Below are 18,735 nucleotides of genomic sequence, written 5' to 3'. Positions count from 1 at the left end.
CATTGACAGGAATATTGACGCCTTAAACTATCAGTTGAATTCGTGAGAAAGAACAATTAAAAATTGTAAAAACCAATACCTTCAAATTCATCATCAAGTGAGAACGAGCCCAAATCAATCAAGTGAAATGGTAATCAACATATTAGCAGCAGAAGAAATTCAAAATGTACAAACCTAAATTCAGCTGGTGGCATGAGCAACTAACAAAATTGCAATCAAAGACTTCAAAATATGGGGTGCGAGAAATTTGGAAAGTCAAAGTTGACAAAGCTCTGAGAGCAAATATCGGTGGCACATAAGGTTCCATAGTTAAGCATCAGTAGCATACGAAAGACTTGCAGTTACATGACATAGTTTTGAATGTAAGACACAGTACGTATCGGTTTGCACACCGTTACCTCCAAACCTAAGGTTTACCTTCCCTGCAGGAGTAGCTGATAGAGCTGAAGTAACAAATCCTACAAAGGATATCAAAAAGACGAGGATTCCTACCTGTCAAGGGAAAATGTGAATAAAATGATCAAACGCTGGAAATGGTGTTCGAAGAAAGAAAAAAAACTTCCACGTTGTCATAAGAATATTTGAGATTGAAAAAAAAAAGATTTAACTATTGTAATTGTTCTTTCATTTGTAAAGAGGGAAAGAACAGATTTTAAAACATAGCAGAGAAGCAGAAGATTCACCATCACATCTGCAAGTTTTTTTTAGTTATGCAAAAAAAGTTAGCGATATTTGAAGAAAAAACAATAGAGCAGTCAAAGGTCTGAGTGCGCCACATCTAGAGTGATGATAGGATAACAAAATTGGTTTATCCTCTATAAATCTTGAGAAATTTTATGGTGGAGCATATACATGGAATTGCATAAGTGTACTGAGCATACAACTGTTATGAGTTACAGTAGGTGCATTATCACTTAATATTATCTAATATATTGAATAATAAATGCAAGTGGCATATCTTATGATGTTCTGATCTGCATGACAGATTGCTCTAGCTTAGAAAGCAACTGTCTCTTCATATCACCATCTTTTTATAAAAATTTGACTATTTAACTGAATCACACCAATTGTCTATTTACATCTGAAGCATGTGATAGAAGAACAATTTTCCCACTCAAAGTCAGTTTTTAGAAATACTTGTTTCAAAAAGAATCATGTTGCCCTCAAATAATTCTGGTCCAATGAAATCAATTTATCAATTTCTAAATTGGCCATGATGTAAACTGTGTAAATGTGAGGCTATGTGAAAGAATCAGATGCATTCATCAAATAATTGATACCATAAATTCCATATAGCAACAGGTGCATAAGGCACATGCAAGCCAGACCCACTGAGTTGGGTCAAGATTGACTGAGACAGATGATATTTTACAAGAAATTAAATATTACCTAAGGATCAACCAAAGAATTTGCTTGAATCTACAGCACTGGAGGGAATCACCTTGATCGGTTTGGAATAAACAAGGACAGCGCAAGAACTGCAATTTTTTTTAAAATTGAGTGAGAACAAAATTTCTCACTTATCCAACTCTTGCCAGTGGCACCATCAATGACTTATCTTAGTTAAATAATTGAAAGATAAGATGAAAAGATCTCAAAATAGGATGAAAAGAAGGGACCCAAGTCGAGAACCCAACATAAAGAACATTGTTGATCTTATTTATACTACAGTGATTCCAAGAGTGTCATCTCTTTGCTTACAATGTATGATCTTCATAAAGCCATGTTAGGCACAATTACTTGAGATCAGCTTTGCATCGTTGTGAAGAGAACAGAAATGTTATTGTGCATATATCATGAGGAATCTCTAATAACGAATGCACATCACAAAAAGGAGACTGTCTCCTTTTAACGTAAGCTAAGTAACCCATTTATAATATAGAATTCATGTGTATACATCTAATGTTTCTATCTTGAAAAATATTAAAAGTGAACAATTTAATCAAAACATGCAATTACATTAATTTAAGAACACTAAAGTCTAAACATATCTAAATACAATAGATAATAAATAAATAAGTTGCTACTAAATTACAGAGATTATTATTAAACTCGACATATAATCCTAAAAGACCCAAATATATGAACAATGAATAATTTTGAACAGAAAAGAGCCAAATAACATACCAGGACATAAATCACTACTGGCTTGGGCCTTGCTGTTGGTTCGGTGGTGGTGGTGGCGGCATTCCAGGTCTTGGCGGAGCAAACATAGGGACTTGTCCACCGGGTGGCGGCGGCATACCTGGCCTTGGGGGAAGAGGAGCAGGCATACCAGGCCGCATACCTGGTGGAGGCATTGGGAATGGAGGCCTCTGACCAAGTTGAGGCGGGGGCATAGGGAATGGAGGGGGTGGACCTCCTGGCCTGGCAGCAAACTGCATGGGCATGACAGCAGGTGGGCGTTGGCCAACTGCTGGTGGCTGGCCTGGGAAACCAGGAACCTGCCCCGGGCCAGGCGGACGGAGAACTTGGGGATACGCGATCGGTGGCGCAGATAGCTGAGGAATAGAAGGCCGCGAGATCTGCGGCTGCATCATCCCAGGAGCTGGCCCGCCAACGCCACGGACGGGTCCAGCGAGACCAGGCTGTGCCTGGACAAGGGGCGCCGTGGGGATGCCACGGCCAGCGGCGCGACCTACCCCAGGTCCAGCGAGGCCAGCCGCGGCGTTGGCCTTGGCGCGGGACTCGTCGGGAGGCGGGGGGCCCTCGACGGTCATGGAAACGACCTCCTCGCCACGGAGGAGAACAAGGCCGAGGGTACGGCGGTCCTCTCGGTCTCCGTCGGCCTTCTTGGCGGCACCCTTGGCGGGAGGGAGCTTCCGGAACTCCTCGCAGTCGCCGAGGACAAGATTCATGTGGCGGTCGAACGCCATGAACTTGCCGACGAGCTGGCGACCGTCCTGGATGGTAACGCGCATCCGGTAGTTGATGTACTGAAGCATCTTCGAACCCTTCGACATCGACATGGTTGCGATCTGCTCTCTTGCTCTCGCTGCCGACGACTACCAGATCGATGAAGCCGCTAGGGTTTCTATCACAGCCAACTTCATCTGAGGGCTTGGAAATAAGAAGGGGTTTGGATCGTGCGCTTGATATTCAGTTTATTTATTTAATTTTTTATAAAATCAATTAAATAAATAAAATTAAATAAAGAGTTAGAAAAAATAATACAAAATCAAATTTTTATTGGACTATTTATCATTCATATGTAATGATATTCAGTTTATTTATTTAATTTTTTATAAAATCAATTAAATAAATAAATTTAAATAAAGAGTTAGAAAAAATAATACAAAATCAAATTTTTATTGGACTATTTATCATTCATATGCAATTTAGTGGATAAAATGTACCATTTTTCATATATTTTTTTAAGGACAATTATTATTTAACATGTCACTTTAACAAAAATAAAATAAAATTCATCACAATCCATCTCACAATTATATATATGAAAAGGTAAATTAAAAAATTACAATTAACCACGACAAAAGATATTATCTCATCTTCGTCAAAATTCGATCATTATCCACTTCAACAATTCTATTTTGCTGTAATCAACTCAATTATACCCCAAGAGCAACCCTAAACATGCCCCAAGCCCACCTCAAAAAAAGATACTAAAGATTTTATAAACAACAAGCATCTAGTAGAGTAAGGAGCACTATTACAACTGTCCAGAGACAAGTTATCAGACATTAAGATTGAGTCCGGCATGATCTACAAACAGCACTGGAAATACAGCTGCTCTTAACATGAGTAAAGCAAACCAAATAGTAAACACACACATGGATCCTACAGTTTTAGTTAGCCACTACAAAATATGCCATTAAGCGAATGATTAAGGATTATTAGTGGTTGTATCAGCCACAGGTCAACCTCCTTCCTATTCCTACCTGTAGTAAGCCTGCTGGTAGCCTGGTGCCAGCCCATTGTTGTAACCTCCGAAGCCGCAATTGTGGTATGCACCATAGGCTGGGTAGTTCATTGGTGGTGAAGGGTATGTTGCGCCGAGTGGAATGTGGGTGATGTCTTCACCTGGGTATCCATATGGCTCCCTCATGGCCGGTGGACTCCTGCTGCCGTAGACAGTGTGTCCGGTCAGGTGATCATAAGGATGAGCGGGTGGAGCAGAGTATGTTGTGTGAGCGGAGGGCGACCGCACATAGGCAGGAGCAGTTGGGAAAGACGAAACACAGGCATTGACCGTAGTGCGGCCAGCCTTGGCAGGAGGCATTGGTCCGCCATGGTTGGCTCGTGTTCGCTTGTTCGCGGGACCACTGCCAGAGCAAGGGCTAGAAACAGCAGGCTTTTTCTTCTCCACCTTCACCTTCTCCAATGTTTCAAGTTGCTTCTGAAGGCCCTCTAGTGGAAACTCAGATTCAAGCTTGTGATCTTGAATGCATTTGATGGCGGCCCGAATAGCTGACTGTTCTTTCCTGTTTGTGTTATTCTGCAGATGAACAGAATGAGCACTAAGTAAATTCATTAAATTATATAAGCTACAAGTGATGTAGAGATTTTTCAAGCAATCACTAAACTCCATGCCCTAAATGTTACTAGACTTTGAGAAATAAAACATTGTAATTCAACATAATTATCTGAAGCTACTTTGATTAGTTGTTGGACATAAACCTCAACCAAAAAAGGTAACCATAGAACCATTAATCCATACCACAGTTTGCCCGCTGGTGTTGGAGTCCTCTGATGTTGCAGTTGACTTCTTCAAATCTTTGAGGAAGGATTGTATCAGGGAAATAGGAGGAAACTTGTCCAGGAGGCTAGCCTCATAGGCAAAGTTTATAGCATCTAGTTGATGTCCCTTGTCAATTAATTCTTCTATAATATCTGTATAGCAAAAAGAGTTTTTCAGGTCAAACATTTGAAAGACAAAATGACCTTGAATCAGAGGAACCACAGCAGGACTACCCATCACGGTTAAATGTATTCTTCAAATACCCTAGCCAGAGATATTCATATGTGATTTGGAGCATACTGTTTCAAGATCCAACCCAATTGCAAAATTTAAACTTAAGCAAAAGAACAAAAATACTCTACAAGGAGACAACATACATGTCAATTTCCATCACAAGCACTCAGGACCACCTTCAAAAACTTTACAAGCAAACAAAGAAAAGAAGCCTAAGATTTCAATCAACAAGGGTTCAAACACAAATGCTCCATCATAACATCTAAGAGAAGACAAGCATGCATTTTAATGCAACAACTATCAATCAAAATGATAAAACAAAGAATTTCACATTATCAGAACCAACAGTCAGGCCAGATAACACACTTACATCACATTCACTGTTCTATCCAGCCTTCTGTATCGACTTAAACTCAGTTATATAAGAATTATATGTTTTACTAATTAATAATGAATCAAGACGAACTACAGAGAGTCACAAAATTTAAAATATTTATCTATCTTCTTACAACAAGCAGATCGAAATATCCTCTAAATCTCATTCCATTAAACATATTCATTTGTTTTTCAAGCATCTCATTGCAGCAAAGCAGCTATTGGCTGATGCAAAAAAAAAAAAATGATGATATTCAAAAACAAATGCGGCAAGAAGTTGCTTGTTGAAGAAAATGTTGCGAGCAATGTCTATAAAGCATGTGTTTCTAGAACTTGCATCTTATCCACACTGATATTTATTATGACGTGCAAACGGGAAACTAAGATGAGTTGACCACACTATCGTGCTCTTCCTATACGTCTGCAAATGATGCTGCAATAAAGAAAGCTACGGAAAAGCTGGAGAGAACATTGTTAGCTTCCAACTTTACATCTGCTATGCCACATACTCGACAAATTACATATTGGATCACTATAATCATAATTATTAAATCTCATCGTACAAGTCAACAACTAAATAAGAAGGATAAAAGGATGCACCTTCCATACTATCCTCGAGTCCTAGTGAAATAGCAAGCTTGGGCATTTGCCTCCGCCAGGCAAAGCTGATCACAAGCCTCCTGTATAGGTTCTTGTCATTCTTATCTACAATTCCAAAAGTCACCACATGCTGGAGAAATGTGTGTGCATCAGGAGGCTTAACATTCTCAAATGTTCCGCGCTGTTCCAGCCCCTCCTTCCATTCCTTTGCCATCTCTTCAGCCCGTTTCCTTGCGCACCGAGTCACCAATGGCCTGGTCGATCCCAGCTCTGGATCAGCCAACACCAGCAACAGAGACTCCAAAATCATCACGCATGCCCAACCAAGATCATTAGGTGATTTCACGGTCCTCTTATCCAGCGGGAAGACCACATAGATCGCGTCCAACACAAATTTGGCAGGATCAATGCAATCCGCGAGGGCCACAGGAAGCTCCGTTCGAAGAAGCTCCAGCTCCTTCCTTTTGGCAACCACGAAATCGAAGAAACCAGCGAAATCCATCCTTGTGCACAAAGACCGCAACTTTCCAGCGATATCAAGCTCCTCGACCTCCGCAGCAGCAACCGCAAGGGCCTCAGCAGCAGCAGCGCGGCGCTCTTCGAGCTTGGCTAATGCGAGGTCGACGGCGCCGTCGATGGACAACTCGCGGTGGCGGAGGGAGTCGAGGGTGCACCGGGTGGCGGCATCGAGGGACTGACGCTTGAATCGGAGGGCCTCGGACCTGCTCTCAAGGCCTCGTTCGAGGGTGGAGAAGTGGTCGGATAGCTCCTTCCACAGCACTGTGCAGCAGCTGATGAGCTCCTGCTGCCTCTCTAACTGCTTGAGGCTCTCCTGCACCAGCGAGCTCGGGACGTCGGAGCCCCACCTCCAATCCCATCCCTGGTCCTTCCAGATCGCTCCTGCACCTCGATCTCTACAGTCGCCGTCCCGGAATAACAGCTGAGGAATCTAACCCAAACCCTAGACTGGAAAGGCCAAGAGAAGGAAGGAAATCGAAGAACATGAAAAGGAGGGAGACGTAAAGCGGAGTAGGCAGAAGCCTATGGGAAATCGACACGTAGGTTAACTTACTGTAAAGGGTACGAGCTGAGTAGGTTAACCGGCGAATCAGCCGACACAGATCCAGCGAATGATAAATGTGTAATTACGCAAATCGGATTCGGATCACTTTTTTTCAAAACCGTCCGAACAGAATCCGTCCGCCAGTCATCTCTCGTTTATCTTTAGTTGTTTGTATTAGAAGAAAACGAAATGCTTATTTAAATAACTTCATTAATTTAGATAATATTTGAGAAATAATTTAGATAATAATTTTAGTCAAATCTATTATAATAATATTAAAATAAAAATATTATTTTGATATTCTTCAAAACTAGATCATCCTTTGGACAATAAGGGAAAAAAAGTTCCTTTAATTTTTACATAATATTTTAGAAGAAAATAATAAAATAAAAATTCAAAAAAACTTGGACAAAAATGAAAAGGACGCGCGCCTCAAATGAAGAGAAAAATTGAATTGACAACCTTTTTTTTTTTCAAAAACAATCAAATATTTATACAATATTATTATAATAATTACTGATAACTATTATATAATATATACAAACTATCAAATAACTAGTATAATATATTCATGATGAATTTATAATTTAAGATTTACATAGTATAAAAGTTACTAAATAGTTGTTATAACATATAAAAGATATTCAATAGCTTTTATAATATAGTTAAGGTGAGTTTGAAATTTAGAATTGTAGCAGTTATATAATAATTTCTATAATTATTTTAAAATAATTTTGATGAAGTTTAATAATTTTGACGAAGTTGATAAATCTTATTTTTTATATAATATTATTCAGAAACTTCAAATCTTAAATTATAAACTTTGTAATAACTATTAAATAATTTTTATACTTTATAACAATTATTAAGTAAATTCTACACAATGTAATTTTAAATCCCAAAATTATCCTAAGCATATTATAGTAGTTATTAGTTAGCTTTTATATAGTAACAATTATTAAATAATTTCTACATAATGTATATTTTAAATCTTAAATGCATCATACGTTGTAATAGCTATTGAATAATTTGTATATATTGTAGCAGTTATCTGTAACTATTACAATAACGTTGAGTCGAGGGGTATTTAAAATTTTTTTTATTGAACTCTAATTAAAAATGAGATATTCATATAATAATTTTGTAAATGATAGATGTCTATTTGTTTTTTTTTCTCAAACAACTTTCTTCCTTTTTGTTATTAAAAGACATTGGAAATAATAAAATAATATTTTCCATGTTAGAAATATCTTAAAAAGATAATTTTTTCTCCTCTATTCATCAATTTTACCCAAAATTATTACAAATATAATGTAAAATTATTTCAACTCTATTAAAATTACTATACATAAAATATTATTATATTAAAATTATTCTTTTTAAATTTAATTAAAATTACGATTCTACGTTTCATCATTAAACATCAGAATTGCAGCAAATACTATTATTTTTATAAAACTATGAATTATTTATTTATATAATAATAATTGTTAGTAAATTATTTGTTTTTCTATTGGTAATTAGCGATTTGTCCCGGATCTTTTACGGCTTCGTCGTTGTTGCGCCGCATTGCCGCGGCGGTTCCGTTAAAAACCTAAAAAACCTCTTTTTATCGTCTCTTTATTCTACTTCCTCGCTCTTTCGCTTTGTCTCCCCACCTCGATCGCCCACCCAGATTTCCATTGTTTGGTGTCGCCTACTTCTTCGTCGCCTGCACGCTTCCTCTCCCTTTCTGCTTCATTGCGCTTTTCACCATGGAGGCCTCGGGCTACTTGGGTGGGATCGGAGGGAAGCTGCGGCGGAAGCCGGTCCGAAGAGTCGGCGCGACGCCCTACGATCGTCCGGCAACTGCCGCACGCGGTATCAGCGTTCCAGCTTCGGAGCGTGGGGGAGGCAGGTGGCTGGCGAAACTCGTCGATCCTGCGTCGCAGTTTATCGCCAGCAGCGCCTCCAGACTATTCTCCTCGATGTTCCGGAAGCGGCTCACCGCACCGACGGCTGAGGAAGCTCCAGGTTGGAAGACCTAACTTTGTCCTTTTGTTTTTTCCGTTTCCGTTCTTTATTGTTTTTCTGTTCGTGCTTGAATTTGATATTTTGATGCCCTTTCATATTCAAAATGGCATGTACTATTATTTTTGATCGATCCTAGTGATCGTGGCTCGGATTTCAGCATTATGAAAATGAAATGAATGACTGATTATATATTCATCAGAATACATCTGTTTAAAGTTGCAGAGTTTATTACATGACTTTTCCATATTTATATAGATATTATGGTGTTTAAAATCACACCTTTTCAGATTTGATCTGATACATTCAATTGCTTACTTTGGACAATTGGCAATAACTTTACCTTTAACAAGGTTCAGGATGTTGCTGAAAGGCTATGTTCTATCTATTTGTATATTATTTTGTTTCTCATAACTATGTCTCGTTGTTTTTCTTCCAAAAGTAGAGTCCTTTATCGTGTTGATCTGCTGAGAAGTTTGTAGCCATCTTCTTTTCTAACTAAAAGGTTTTGCATGTCATTTAGGTCCTGTAGGAAATATATACTTTTGATCCTAGATAATGGAAGTCTGTTCCTTCACATCTTCTTATTTGCTTTTTTGTAACATAACAAGCACATTCTAAGGTCTTATGTGATAATTTGAACTGTTAGTTTGAATTCCTTATTGTCAGCTAGCTTGTATCTTAAGATATCTTGTAGAGAGAGAGAGAGAGAGAGAGAGAGAGAGTTCTTTCCCACCTCGTGACTGTTGTATAATCAACTCATCAATTCAATGGGTTGAATATGTAACAGTTGTCGTAACTTTGCACTAGAAAATCGGTAGTCCATAGAAGGTCTAGTATCTACTCAAAGAAAAAATGTATTAGAAACTCATGCTCTGCTGCGTAGTTTGAACTTTGAATGGTATGCCTCCCTTCGTAACTTAGTCATTAGTTGATATGATAATGAAAGACAACATATAGAAGGGTATCACTCAACAATATTGACAATGCCAATATGCTCTAATAAAAGTATGCATATATTATTTGTATACTATTGTCGAGAACGATTGAAATTTACACTATCTTAATCTTACTAGCATCAGTTGTAATACTATAGTTATTTAAGGCGTGAGGTGTCCAAAAGCGCATAGGTACTATGGGGCTTGAGGCGCACGCTTTACCGAAGTAAGATGCTTTGAGTATAAATGTTTACAATTCAAACATGTATATAGGGAATTTCTGTCAAAATATTTCACTAATAAAATTATAGTCCATAAATATTTAACAATAATGTTAATATAAAATTCACTAACAAATAAATGTATAATGCAATAATTCAAATTAAAAAAATCAAATATCTAAATCATCAAAATCTTCATCATCTTCCTCAATCATATCATTGTCATCATCACCAAATGTTTCAGATCTGTATAGTTGAATCTTCATCAGTTTCCTCAGGATCGATTTATTCCTCTTCAACAAGGCGCACGTTTAATGCGCACTAGCTCAAGAGGCTCGCCTAGTTGTGCCTTGAGCCTAGGTGTAGCTAGGCGAGTGCCTTTAATAACTATGTGTGATACACATATTAGAAGCCTTTACTGAAATACCACGGTCACAATTGGCGCATTGAAGCATGTTGAGATGAATTTAATTGAGTTAACGCACTTATGAAAATATAATTGGTGCACAATTGTAAGTTAATGATTCTAAGTGTATCCTTAGCTTATGTTGCTCTTGTAGCACGGAGATCACATTTTAAGTTGGTTTATGATTATAAAAACATAAAAAAAACACAGCTTCCTTTGTGCTTGTTGCAATTAATTTCTAATATTTGCTACTGGGCCCTATTGAGTGTTTAATTAACAAGACTATCTTTTGGTTGAATTGGAAAATATCTTTCCTCACTGGCGGTTATTTATACTAAATTTTGAATATTTGAGCTAATGTTCATATGTGACTTGGAAATTATATATGCAGGTGAAGTTTCTCGGTCTCAATCTGCACAAGAAGTTATAACAGCAGAATCCCATGTGAGTAACTGAAGCCTATTTTTAATAGCATCAATTATATTCAACTTTTTGCATGGCATCAATGATAATTTTTCCCTCTCTGTCTCCATATTAAAGTTATTGAGTTGGTGATTTTATCACCAACATTTATTTCATATAAAATACTCTAGATTTTCTGAAGTTGTTTATTACTATTATTAAGGAAGTAGCTTATGAAAACAAGACAACACTAAGTTGATCATGGAGAGTACCAAACCATATGTGTTAATCAACGCCACATTTGCAATAGCACCATTTCAAGATTTGCTCATGCAAAGGCCTCTGTCCTTAGTTTACCTGGTACTGTATGCATTTTCTATTTTCGTGTTCCTACATGTGATGGACCATTGAGCTCAGACACTTACAATTCAATGTTAGTGGTGAAAAGATGACAAAATAAGGGACGGATGCCAGGGATGGCTTACAAAAGCTCATTTGTTTCAAACCCTTTCATTGACTTGTATTTTGAAGAGTGAGACGAGATTACATATTCAATCATTGGTAAATCTAAGCCGTACAATGGCATCTTAGTCCTAGGATTGGGTTTACTGTGAGCCTATCTCAAAGAAAGAAAGTTAGTAATAATGTCTAACTTGACATCTTTACTGGCATCGCTATTGAAAATAAATGTGTAATTTTATTGCTATGAGCCTATAATTAACTTGACTAATCTGATTGTTTGACATGTTTATGTTCTAATCAACAGAATGCATAAAATTAGATTTTCCCACTAAATAAGATCTTGTTAGCAATAACTGTTAACAGTCATCTCTTAGACTCCTACCAAGTGTTGAGGGTGGACTGATGGGCATTGGTGTATGATGCTATAATTCTCAAAAACAAAAGATTGTTTCTGTCAGTTGAAGCAGTGAATTTTGCATTCTCCATGAGTCACCCACTCTATATTGATAGAAAACTACATATGATCACCCACTCTATATTGATAGAAACCAAAATACGATTTTTCAACTAGATAATTTAGTAACACAGTCCGATGTCCTTATTTATTAATATTCATTTCCCATTGCTTTCTTTGAATCATAGCATCTTTTGATCCGTCTAGCAATTCATTTATTGTTGTCATTTGCCATGCAGGACTTGCCGATTGAATTACCAGAGCATGAAGCCAAGGACAAAAATGTAGCAGCAAAGAATCCTGTGGATAATGTAGTCTTGGAATTTGAACAACTTATTAAGGAGAAAAGTTTCACAAAGTAAGTAACTAATCCATGCGGATGTTTAATATGAGATGTGTATTGTCATCATCAATAACACCTCAATTTCCTGCAGCTACTAACAATGATGAGTTTCTTGGGTGTCTAACTTGTTTGACAGCAGATTTTATATCCTTTTCATGTTAGAAATTTGAGAATATTCCCAAAGAGGAAAGGAAGTTGATTATTAGTTGTCATCTACACTCATCCTTTGGATGTGAATGTGATCGTATTAGCACTAGATCATTGGTTCCCGTGAGAACTCTAAAGTTAAGTGTGATTAGGCAAGAGTAATACAAAGATGGGTAAACTTTGGGATGTCCTCCTTGTTGCATCCGTTTATATATTTATTAGCTGTTAAGAAGGGATCTGAACAATCTTATGGTGGCAGAGTGGAGGACCTGTGGGATAATGCCACCCCCCACACACACATGCAAACAAACAGTAAAAAAAAGAGTAATTGCCTTTGTCGTGTTTTCCTATTTTATTTTATTTTGCTCATTAAGTTAATGAATTTATCACATGCACATGAGGTTTTATCTTAGCTTTTTGTGTTATTTTAAGTAGCGTTTAATGTTAATAATTGCATTTTAATACCATTCTGGAATTAATAATTTGATCACATGCATCTGAGTTTTTGTTTAATTTTTAAGTGTTATTTTGCATTTAGTACTAATGACTATGTTGAAATGCTAAGAATCCTTATATTCCTGACAGAGTTCAATATGAGCATCTGATTGATGTCCTGAGGTCAAGAACTACTGATTTGGATACGCCCAATTCTAGTGCAAATGGTGAAAAGATAGATGATGTTATTGTTCCCCAGCCAGCAACAAGAATAGACAACTTCAGCTTACGTGAAGATCATGTAAGATCTCGAGATATTTTAGCTCTTTGAGAAAACTAATACTCTTAATTAGGACAATGCGATCCTGTAATACCTTTTGTTTTTTAGCTAACATCTAGCTGATATAGTGTTTAGTCTCTTGTGGAAATACAAAATATCAAAATCTTTGTTCCTATAGCTGGACTTGAATGCCAACCATCTTGAGCTGGTTGCTTGTAGTTCCAATATACACATAATATTTCAGGATATCACACTCGGTTGTCATCCTCAGGAGTTATTTAATATTTTCATCATGAGATCTAATCTGCTTCTAACTTTATGTTAACCTAAATTTTCCTAACACTGCTTGAATTTTATAGGTTGCTGATGGTCATGCTGTTACACCAGTGGAACTTGCTAAACAATATATGTGTGCCAAGGTTTCTAATGATTCCCCTTCGTCTCAAAATTGGCAAAGCCATCTCTTTCATAAGAATAAAAAAGTGCAAACTAATTCACATTATGGTGCAAAAAAGTTAGATCTTAAAATTCCAAGATCTCTAGCTCAATTGCCTGCCAAGATTCCTGAAAGTAGTTATTTAACTCCAAGGTATCTTGGGAGATCTGGAACATATAAAACGGAAGGCTCTCTGTACGCTAAGGTTAGTGCTGTTACCATGATGCATTACATAATGTGGCTGCATATAAATCTTCAGTTTGTCTTTTATTATGAAAACTGCCCCTTAACAATGTCTTTGTCTGTCAAAGGTCGAGGAATCTTTGAAAGATGGCTATGCTGGAACCTTTTCCGATAAGACATCAGGCAATGAGCAAGCAAGGGGGCAGGTGAATTATTGACCTTATTTTGTCAACTTTTTTGAAAGTTTTACGTTGTTTTATGAACTATTAAATCTTTGCTAACATCTAATTTCTAAGTTGTTTATTGCAACATTAAATCTTTGGGATACAATGTCTGATCATTCCAAATTTCAAATTATCTCATTATTTATAGGTGTTGAAACGAAGCAGTTCAACATTGTACAGTGATTTTCGATCTACTTGTCCTATACGTAGGGTCCGTCAAAATTTGGGCATCAATTCATCAAATAGAATAATGCATTCAGTTTTACCTGGGAACATTGAGCCTTGTAGTTCGACTGTCAAGAAGGGTTTTCAAGATACATCACAAAATCAATGCCCTCCTAGTTTGGATGCACGGGAAGAAACTGAGGGCAACAAAATTCTCAACAAGGCTGTTCCTTCTGGTTCAGTTCAGTCAAGAGAGATGGAAAACAAAATATTGCAAAGACTAGATAAATTATTGCCTTCCCCGAAGAGAGAATCAATGAAGCTGAAGGATAATCCTGTTGAAGAATCACCTTCTAATGGGATACATACAAATCCAAAAGGTGAGGCTCTCATAAGTTTAACCATACAGCATAAAAATAGTACAAATGGTAATCTTGTTTGTTCCATTGCAGGTACTATCAATGCTTTATGTCATAAACAAGGAAAGCTTGATGTGCTTCAGGAGAATGGCTCATTGACTGCCTCCATGCACCATAATAATGTTGTGGATGTTGGAGTCTCAGATTACATTGCTGTTTCTGGGAATCAATCAGCTTTTCAGATTGGAGAATTTAAGGTACAAAAGCTCGTCCTGTGTCATGGCTGAACATGTTGTGACTCGGAATAATCTCTATATTTAATTAATATGCCTATCCTATATTGAAGGGTTTTCATCACGTTTTGTTCAGGATACAGTAGTGACTAATATCGAGGGATCTTCAACAATTTCCAAATATAGCAAGGGTTTTGCTTTTCCTTCCATAAATGCTTCATTTACTTCTGAACTACCTCCAACACCTACTCTGCCAGGACCATTATTTGAGAAGTCTATGGTGCAGAAAGTACAATGTACTACTCCTTTGGTTACATCTGACTCCATGGAAGCCAGCACAACACAGTCAGCCACAAATCGAGACAGTTCTCATGCCTTTTCTACCCTAGAAAATTGTACAAGGTACGCAGTTATGTCTACTGATTGGTTTTGTTATTACCAGTATTGGTATCTACTGCTGGCCATATCAAGGATTTATCCTGAAAGCCATTTCTTTCATTCTTCTATTTGTTTTTGTAAGGAAAAAAAAAGTAAGGACGCACTAGGTAACTTGAATAAACCCTTAGCACAGGTTGCAAAATGGGAATGCAGCTTTTAGACATGTATAAGTTATCTTGTACTGTTCATTGATAGTGAGATAACTAATATGATCGATGCAATTTAAGAATCAATCTGGATTTCAAATTTTGAATTACAGTTGATTTTTGATAATTATTTATTTTGGTGTTAATAAGATTGGTATCTTTTAGTTTGGTAGGGGTTTTTGTTAATTTGGTGGTAATTTAATGAGATTTTTTGATTTCCAATTAGTGCTTTTTTTCTTAGTTTGGTTGGAGTCGAATTTATAGTATAGTTTTCATTGGGTATCTTTCAGTTAATAAACTTTCAGTTTAATCAATCTTAGAGGCGTGTTCTAAATATTGTACACATGTTTAAAAATGCTCTTTTAATTTAAAAGTGTACCTAAATTGTAAATAATATCTTTCCTGTATTATTATATTGTTAATTATATATTGGATTTTCGTGTTGATGTTTAAATAATATCAATTTGCTAAATAATAGGAAATTCGACCTTTGACCTCTTGTCACTATCAAGTTGATAAACTGGGGTTCATAAAAGACTCATATCATACAGAAACTCTATTAATATAATTATAAAAAATTATATAAGAAATTTACATTGATAAGAACTGTCTAAGAATTATGTAACAGAAGTGTCAATAAGGGACGTTGCAAAGGATACTTAGCATGAAAGGGATCCTTAGTAAATTCGGGCTGCTAATGTGGAAGAAAGGATGATAAGGTGAGGGAGGGTGAAAGCAACAGTTTGATAGGTTGCTGACATGGCAGTTCATATTGATTAATGATTGGACAAATGAGATAAATATCCTGTCCTGTCGTCCATCTTATCGATTTTAACATATCTTTAACCTTAAGATGGCAACGACTTATATTCGAAACATGTTTAAAATTTTCTCATAGAGCTGATGACAAAGTGAAAACCATGTTTTTAAGGACCATTTTGATACTGTTATTTGGTTACTAATCATCCACTTGGGTGAAGCTGAAGCTCTGCTTTATCTGGTTTCACATCCGGCTCATCATTCTTTGTTTAACCACCAACCTTTTTCAATCCTTAATTTTTACACTTTGGAGCCACTAGCTTAGTTGTTACTTCATCTCCAGTCACAATGATACCAATGCTATTTGAGGTTGAAAATAATGAAAAACATTAGTGTTCATCCAATTTCCTTTAAAGAAGACGGGATCAAGAGCTACAATGACATTTGATGTTTAGTTTTCCTTTGTTCCCATAACTTTGTCTTCTTTTTTCTTCTTCTCCAATCATTAGTTTCAGGAATGATAAATGACATGACTTTCTATATTACCAGGTCAAATCACGTTTCAACTTCATGCGCTGCAAATGTTCCTGCACTCCATTTTGAGGCTACAGCCTCAATAGTTTCTTCCACTCTGGCACCTCAAATTAATTCTGGGAATTTGGAAGGAAAGCCTAGTGATGCATCACCATTCAGCTTGAATAGTGCAAGTCAAGACACAGCTTTTAAGTTTGGAAGTAATTCTGCTGCACCGGTAGCAGTGTCTCGGTTCTCAAGCGCTAACAGTGACATGGTCTCGGCAGTAACCACAGTTTCTAGCTCTGAAGTTGGTTCTGCTTCATCGAGTCTGTTACCAGAGAGTGGCAGAAGCCAATTTGCTCTTTCAGCAAAAATGTTATCAGGTGTAAGCAACAACTTTAGTTTCAATTCCGTGAGATCTAATAATTTATCATCTCTGGACAAAAGCACTGAAACTGTTGCTGTTACTGGATCAGTAGGAACTCAGATAACTCAACAAACTTCTGATGTTTCAGCAAGTCAGTTCCTGTCAACTTCTGAGAATAGAGCGAACGATAATTTCGTATTGGCACCACCAATAGTTTCCAGCTCTGGGAGCAGCTCAGCAGCTGCTGCATGGAGTCTCTTTCCAAGTTCTGGCAATAAACAAGCTGCCCTTGAGCCACCTTTACCTGATGCAAATAACACAAAATTTGGTTTTGGTTCAGCAAAGTTTAATAATTCTGCCTCATCAAATCTGGACAGCAACACCAAAACCTCTCCCGGCGATAATATTATTGGCTTTGCCGGAACTTTTGGTAACAGAGCTAATGATGGTTCTATTCTGCCGACATTTGGTGTCCCAAGCTTTGCAAGTAGTTCTGCTGCGTCAAGTCTGTTTCCTCATACTGGTGGAAATCAATCTGCTCTTGTACCAACAACATTATCAAGTTCAAGCAATAGCCTCTCTAAATTGGGTTCAGGATTTAATAATACAGGCTCATCTTTAACAGACAACAGAGCCAAAACCTCTCAAAGCATTAATTCTACTGTATTTGGCGTTCAGTCAACTCAAGTTCAAAGTGGAATCCCACATATTTCTAACAGCTCAACGAGTCAATTTCCGTCATTGATTTCCTCTTCAACTTTGGGGACGAACATTGCTTCCTTATCAAGTTTAGGAAGCTCACCATTTGGGGCAACAGATACACATTCCAAGCTGTTTTCATCTTTTTCAACAGGTGCTGGTTCTTCCAGTATCAGCGCTGCTGCTGCTGCTACGACGACGATCCTTCCCTCAGCAGCAACCTCTGGTTTGTTTGGTTCTACTTCCTTACCACAGGCATTCCCTACTTTTGGCACTTTGGTTTCAAGTGCATCTTCTAGTGGCTTTGGTTCTACTTCCGTGCGACCAACATTCGATGCACCTTCGAATCCAGCATTTTCTGCTAGACCTGCTGGTGCCTCATTTGCATCTGGACATCCAGCAGTTGGACCACAATCACAAGCGTCCTCTTCAACTTTGAGGACGAACATTGCTTCCTTATCAAGTTTAGGAAGCTCACCATTTGGGGCAACAGATACACATTCCAAGCCGTTTTCATCTTTTTCAACAGGTGTTGGTTCTTCCAGTATCAGCGCTGCTGCTACTACTACTACTACTACTACATCCAGACGACGATCCTTCCCTTGGCAGCAACCTCTGTTGTTTGGTTCTAATTCCTTACCACAGACATTCCCTACTTTTGGCACTTTGGTTTCAAGTGCATCTTCTAGTGGCTTTGGTTCTACTTCCGTGAGACCAACATTCGATGCACCTTCCAATCCAGCATTTTCTGCTAGTCCTGCTGGTGCTTCATTTGCATCTGGACATCCAGCAGTTGGTACACAATCACAAGCGGCTGGCAATGCTCAAATTCCCCAAGGAGGAACCTTTGCTATTGGCCGCGGCGGTGGTGGCGGCGACAACAACGGTGACAAATCCAACCGTAGAATAATAAAGATTAAAAAAGACAAGAGGAAAAAATAAGCACAGATGCAGCACAAGAACATTTCTTGCTTGCGTGATGAAACTACTGTTGCTGGAATTTAAATCCTGGTGATTCTTTGATCTTGTCCAATTTTGGTCCCTGGGCAGTGATTACAATGAGGACGTCTGCGATAGGGATCACAATCAAACTATCAAATATTTTTAGATGGTTGCTCCATTTTTTTCTTAATAGAAGTAG

General features: G+C 37.6%; 3 protein-coding genes across 3 annotated transcripts; 1 reads left to right on the top strand and 2 right to left on the bottom strand.

Moving 5' to 3' along the window:
• Positions 1–243: 243 nt before the first annotated feature.
• Positions 244–3,049, bottom strand: LOC141840366 (uncharacterized). Its single transcript, XM_074728334.1, has 2 exons — positions 2,128–3,049; positions 244–492 (listed from the first exon to the last, which is right to left on the bottom strand). Exon 1 carries the CDS (start codon positions 2,967–2,969, stop codon positions 2,142–2,144), a length of 828 nt encoding a protein of 275 aa, XP_074584435.1. The 5' UTR covers positions 2,970–3,049; the 3' UTR covers positions 244–492; positions 2,128–2,141.
• A 601-nt stretch (positions 3,050–3,650) lies between these two features.
• Positions 3,651–6,512, bottom strand: LOC141837526 (FRIGIDA-like protein 4a). The gene is made up of 3 exons (XM_074724906.1): positions 5,909–6,512; positions 4,679–4,851; positions 3,651–4,456 (listed from the first exon to the last, which is right to left on the bottom strand). The coding sequence occupies exons 1-3, from the start codon at positions 6,408–6,410 to the stop codon at positions 3,896–3,898; spliced, it is 1,236 nt and encodes a 411-aa protein (XP_074581007.1). The 5' UTR covers positions 6,411–6,512; the 3' UTR covers positions 3,651–3,895.
• Positions 6,513–8,630: 2,118 nt separating this feature from the next.
• LOC141837472 (uncharacterized) lies at positions 8,631–18,536 on the top strand. The gene is made up of 10 exons (XM_074724864.1): positions 8,631–8,984; positions 10,938–10,990; positions 12,104–12,222; positions 12,940–13,090; positions 13,429–13,710; positions 13,817–13,894; positions 14,061–14,457; positions 14,530–14,693; positions 14,806–15,071; positions 16,562–18,536. The coding sequence occupies exons 1-10, from the start codon at positions 8,726–8,728 to the stop codon at positions 18,534–18,536; spliced, it is 3,744 nt and encodes a 1,247-aa protein (XP_074580965.1). The 5' UTR covers positions 8,631–8,725.
• Positions 18,537–18,735: the final 199 nt, after the last annotated feature.

Source organism: Curcuma longa, chromosome 11, assembly GCF_044706935.1.
Source record: "Curcuma longa cultivar G26 ecotype Majalengka, Jawa Barat chromosome 11, ITB_CL_G26_1.1, whole genome shotgun sequence".
In the NCBI taxonomy this organism is placed as follows: Eukaryota; Viridiplantae; Streptophyta; class Magnoliopsida; order Zingiberales; family Zingiberaceae; genus Curcuma; species Curcuma longa.
This window is presented reverse-complemented; position numbering and strand designations above follow the sequence as displayed.

Bases quoted from the DNA above. Each gene is read 5' to 3' on its own strand.
- LOC141840366 (XM_074728334.1), bottom strand. From the start codon at position 2,969: ATGTCGATGTCGAAGGGTTCGAAGATGCTTCAGTACATCAACTACCGG.
- LOC141837526 (XM_074724906.1), bottom strand. From the start codon at position 6,410: ATGGATTTCGCTGGTTTCTTCGATTTCGTGGTTGCCAAAAGGAAGGAG. The intron at 4,852-5,908 runs GTGCATCCTTTT...TTTGCTATACAG, and splicing joins ACTCGAGGATAGTATGGAAG to ATATTATAGAAGAATTAATT. The intron at 4,457-4,678 runs GTATGGATTAAT...GTTCATCTGCAG, and splicing joins ACACCAGCGGGCAAACTGTG to AATAACACAAACAGGAAAGA.
- LOC141837472 (XM_074724864.1), top strand. From the start codon at position 8,726: ATGGAGGCCTCGGGCTACTTGGGTGGGATCGGAGGGAAGCTGCGGCGG. The intron at 12,223-12,939 runs GTAAGTAACTAA...TATTCCTGACAG, and splicing joins AAGGAGAAAAGTTTCACAAA to AGTTCAATATGAGCATCTGA. The intron at 14,458-14,529 runs GTGAGGCTCTCA...GTTCCATTGCAG, and splicing joins GATACATACAAATCCAAAAG to GTACTATCAATGCTTTATGT.